Source organism: Alligator sinensis, unplaced genomic scaffold, assembly GCF_000455745.1.
Source record: "Alligator sinensis unplaced genomic scaffold, ASM45574v1 scaffold667_1, whole genome shotgun sequence".
In the NCBI taxonomy this organism is placed as follows: domain Eukaryota; kingdom Metazoa; phylum Chordata; order Crocodylia; family Alligatoridae; genus Alligator; species Alligator sinensis.
In genome coordinates, this window is record NW_005842636.1 from 447,781 (window position 1) to 450,144 (window position 2,364).

Below are 2,364 nucleotides of genomic sequence, written 5' to 3' on the forward strand. Positions count from 1 at the left end.
AGTTGATGAGCTCCCTGATACTCAGAAATTCAAGCAAATAATTGAGGCTTTTGTTGTAGCTGAAAATGTAAAAAAAAAATATCACAAGTTAGAATATTTCTTTAAAACATTATGGATCAGGATTATATTAAAAAAGGCCAAGCTTGAAACTCAGTAGATCAGAGCAGGTCAGAGTCTTCACCCCATGTGGGGAGCCAAAAAGACAGAAGCAGCCCTATAGAATTAACAGTCTCCTACAGAGTCTGTGGAGCAAGAAGGCACTAAGTTTAACACAAAATCCATACTTTTGAGAATGCTGTAATCCTTCCTGGACAAAAAACTGCCTTTGTAATAATAATAGGAAATTTGTGGATGTCCTTGAGAATACAAAGAACTTAAAACTTATGAAGGTAAGATACTTAATTTTTTATTTTAATTGTCTTCATAATACATTTGAAACATAAAGCATACTTTTGCACCATTTAGCATAATGACCTTCTTACCCCAATTTTGTTTCAGTCAATGCTGGCTCAGTGCTTCAGTGGTTACTGACTCACAGAGATTCTGCTGCTGCCCTGCTCTACTGGGTTAATATCTTCTGGGATACACATGTGAAACTGGTGAAGTCTCAGTAACTACTAGAGCATGTCCTTGCTGCTGGAGGAAGTTTGGGGCTTTGCCCAGCCCACTTGCCAATTATGAGAGTAAGGATTTATTGGATTTGACAATTCTTGCAGTTTTATCACAAGCCTTGTGTTGTTTGCTGTTATATTTATAAGGCTCAGTTCATGGGGCCAAGGGATTATTGGAATTATTGCTTGCTTGCTTTGAATACAGTATCTACTTGAATGGCTGCAAAAACAGCAAGAAATATCAAACAGCCTTGGATATGTGAATCCTATAAAGCCTTGAGAAGGCAGAGAGCTAACAAAAGAAGCCCCAATATTTTTTTAAATATTGTAATTTTGGGAGCTGACTCATACATATATATATGATATGAAGATATATATATATCTTCATCTCATAGAATCCTTCTACATTAGAGAAAAAAAGGGACAGAACTGTTCACTAGCTGCCATTCTTCTCCCTGGCTTATACATAGCTGTTAAGGACAGGAATGAGCTTCAAAACTCAAAGCATTTTTTAACCAGAGAACAAGATAGTTGCCACCCCTCTTCCACCATTCCCCTCTCAAGAGCCAACTGTGGGAACTATTTCAGACTCTGGGGGGATTCCAATATTTTCAGCAGCCCTAGCATGCTTGCATGGCTGGAAGATGGAGACAGGGACAAAGGTAATATTGAGAGTAGCAGTGTGTGGGAGATGGAGGGCTCATTTCCCTGAGAACCTCTGCAACACTTATTCAAAATGCTCCAGATGCGTTCCCTCCCACCCGCGCCCTTATTAGGTTTTTATTTATTTGGCCTTCTTGAATTAGTCAGCCTTTCATCTGGAATGGCTGCCTAGTCCTTGGCCCAGGAGGTTGGGTATCTTTCTGTTAGCCCAAACACTTTCCTGGATGCAATACTTCTATTCTCATTTCAGCACACTTCATTGCTCCCAGCGCACACAGACCGAAGGTCCTCTTTCTACCCGTAGATTCCATTTGGACACAATAAAGCTGGTCCTGAGCCTCTGGACACTGGTTTGGCATCAGGCAGAAGCACTGTGACCCTGTGGAAGGATAAGCTTAAATTTAGTTACAAATATCATGCTCTGTGTGAGCGTATTTTAATATTTGGTTATATTTGAAAGAACCAAAAAAGGATAATGATATCGCAGGATGATGGTATAGAAAGCCCAGGATGTTAATGACATGGGGAAAAAAGCATAAAAAGTTTTAAGCCTCCATTTTCCAAGACTCTGACGAGCTTTAGTTAAAGTGCCCCCGCCACCATTTTTCAGCATGGGGGCACTGATACACATGACACTCCAGGCACTTTAATTAGAGTGGCTTTTGGAGCAGGTTTAATTAAAGTACCCCCTAAAGCTCTCTGGTACTAGCATGTGGTAAATCTTGTTAGTATTTGTTATATTATTATTTGTTTCTCTCCCTCCCCTCTGCTTTTTTTAAACAGGAATATGTTCAAACACCTGGTGTTCTCTTTTCCTTTTCTTAACAATGGTGTAAATGTGTTTATTCAAGATGACTTGTTCCTATATAGTGTTTCCATATCTGTATCTATAACAGGGGTGGGCAAAATACAGCCCATGGGCCAGATCCAGCCCACCAAGCCATTCTATCTGGCTCACAGGGCCCCTAAAAAATTTATAAAATTAATTATTATCTGCACATGACTACCTGTCAAACATGACAAGGTGCCAGTGACAGCAGGACCCAAGGCGAGCCAGCAGCAGGATCCAGTGGCTGAGCAGCAAGGCCTA

The 2,364-nt window shown here is 40.4% G+C and overlaps 1 protein-coding gene across 1 annotated transcript in view; it reads right to left on the minus strand.

Moving 5' to 3' along the window:
• Positions 1 to 402: 402 nt before the first annotated feature.
• LOC102376566 (complement component C6-like) overlaps positions 403 to 2,364 on the minus strand; it is a 109,418-nt gene continuing 107,456 nt past the window's right edge. Inside the window, exon 19 of the mRNA XM_014524590.2 lies at positions 403 to 1,653. Within this exon, the coding sequence (XP_014380076.1) occupies positions 1,478 to 1,653 (176 nt within the window). The 3' untranslated portion in view covers positions 403 to 1,477. The remainder of the gene's footprint in view (positions 1,654 to 2,364) is intronic.